Consider the following 2,053-nt stretch of genomic DNA (forward strand, 5'->3'; position numbering starts at 1 on the left):
TTGCCCTCGTCGACTTCCTTTTCACCCCCTTCGTTGTCCCCCCTACATCCTCTCCTCCTCACCTTACTCCTCTTCGCCCTCCTCCTCACCTCCCCCTCTCCGCCCTCCTCCTCGTCCTCGCCTTCGCCTTCATGATGGGCATCGCAGTATTCCCGTCCTCAACTTCTCTTGACCTTTACCCTAGTCCTTCTCAGTCTTTATCCATCTTGTCTTGCTCCTCCTTCTCATCTTGATTGGTTTCTTCTTCCTCCTCCTCCCGGCGTCTCTTGCATCGTCCTCTACTTCCTCCTTCCGGCGACTCTTTCCGTCTTTCTCCACTTTTCTCTTTTTCATCTTTCTCTCCGTCTTTTTTCTATGCTCCCCCCTTCCAACCTACACTTGTTCCTCTCCCTGCAGGTTCCTCAGCTCGTCCTCACTCCAGCCCCCCATACATTGAGCAATCATTCTTGCGTTACATACTGTCACATACTTACATCCTATCATGGTGATAAGATCTTCAGAACACCTATCTCTCATTTCTGCCTCTAGTCGACTCCATTTTCGACTCATTTTACAGTTCTTTCCCAGAAGTGAATAGAAGATGTTTGATCACAGTGATAAGATCGATTTATCAAGTTTTGAACATTGTATTGTGGCCTGATCCTCATTGCAGGAGTTGAGAATGTTCAAACTGCCCGAACTGAAACTGCAGCTATAACATGTCATTTGGAAGTCTGCTGCCTTAATGGGATATCGATCAGACTTGCAGCAGAGAAACTTTGAAGCTTTCGTAGTGGTGGTAGCATTTGGTGAAATTCAACCGATTCAGATTTGTTCATTTTTTTTCAAGTTGTCCTGATCGCATAGACAAAGGGGTTACCCGAACCCACTTCCCAACTTCACTTCCTGATTTAAAGAAAAATCTTTGTCAAAGAACAAACAAGAGAAATGAGTATGGCGGCAAACAGTTCGAGATTCGATTTGTTTTTCAAGTTTTTGACTTCATTAAAGTTAAATATCGTTCACTAGACTATATATCACAAAAGGCAATTGACTGTAAGCAATTACACAGGTAAACAAGTACAAAGAGCATTAATGCATGCTGCGCGTCTCCTCTTGAATTTCTTGTGACCCTCGGCTTGCCATGTCTCTCAACTCTTCGTCTTCGTCTACATCGTAGATGATGTCGCTCGTGAACTTGAGACGAGCCGGAAACTTCTCTCTGTATGATCCCCAGTCTGCTATTCTTCTCTCGATCATGTCCTGGAAGTTGGTCGGAGACTCGATGCTTCTGACCGGAGACACTGATCTCACCGGTGACACTGACCCGTCGGTCACAGTCATGGAAGGACTGGAAGCCCCGTACCGCTGTAGCTCCATGAGAACTCCTTGCTCACCTTCTCGGCCGCTCCCGTCCATCTCCTTGTCCACGTTCTCCAGCTCCCCGTCGATCTTGAGCACAATCTCACCCGACACGTTGGGGTCGATCACCTCTGCTTTCTTTCCGTCCTTGGATCGATGCAGCGCGTACCTCCCCGACAAGACCACCATGATCACTGCTCCCGGGAAGCCGATGGCCATGCCGAAGATGAGCCCGGCCTGCATGGTTGAGCTGCCGGGAGTCGACGAGGGCGCTGCTGTAGTCGAGGGCGACGAGGGGGAGGTGGGGTCGACGCTCTTCACGTTGGCTCCCTGGGGAGCGGAGCTGAGCTTGGCAACGATGTTGGGCATCGACTTGCGGAGATGAGCCACGTCGAGGACCATGTCGTCAACGCTCATGAAAACGACGGCAGTCTCCATGGTGACTGAACCTCCCGAGGTCTGAAGCAGACGTCTGCCGGTCGTGCGGCTGACGGAGATGGAGATGATGAGAGCTTGCTGTATGTTGCTGCTCTTGATGGCGAGGTTGAGGTTGTCCTGCAGGTCCTGCTTCAGCTGCGCGTCCGTGAGGCTCAGCTGCTGCGGCGTGAGGCTCATGGTGAGATCCCAGACGGTCGTGGTAGCAGTAGGCAGCCCATAGCTCTTGGCGATCTCTTGCGACACGATGGTGGGAAGAGAGATGACGACGGGTGGG

The 2,053-nt window shown here is 51.0% G+C and overlaps 1 protein-coding gene across 1 annotated transcript; it reads right to left on the reverse strand.

Moving 5' to 3' along the window:
- Positions 1-968: 968 nt before the first annotated feature.
- Positions 969-1,721, reverse strand: GUITHDRAFT_155983 (hypothetical protein). The gene has a single exon (XM_005820546.1). The coding sequence runs from the start codon at positions 1,708-1,710 to the stop codon at positions 1,072-1,074; it is 639 nt and encodes a 212-aa protein (XP_005820603.1). The 5' UTR covers positions 1,711-1,721; the 3' UTR covers positions 969-1,071.
- Between the last annotated feature and the right edge of the window lie 332 nt (positions 1,722-2,053).

The sequence above is a fragment of the Guillardia theta genome (assembly GCF_000315625.1).
Source record: "Guillardia theta CCMP2712 unplaced genomic scaffold GUITHscaffold_173, whole genome shotgun sequence".
NCBI classification, from domain to species: domain Eukaryota; class Cryptophyceae; order Pyrenomonadales; family Geminigeraceae; genus Guillardia; species Guillardia theta.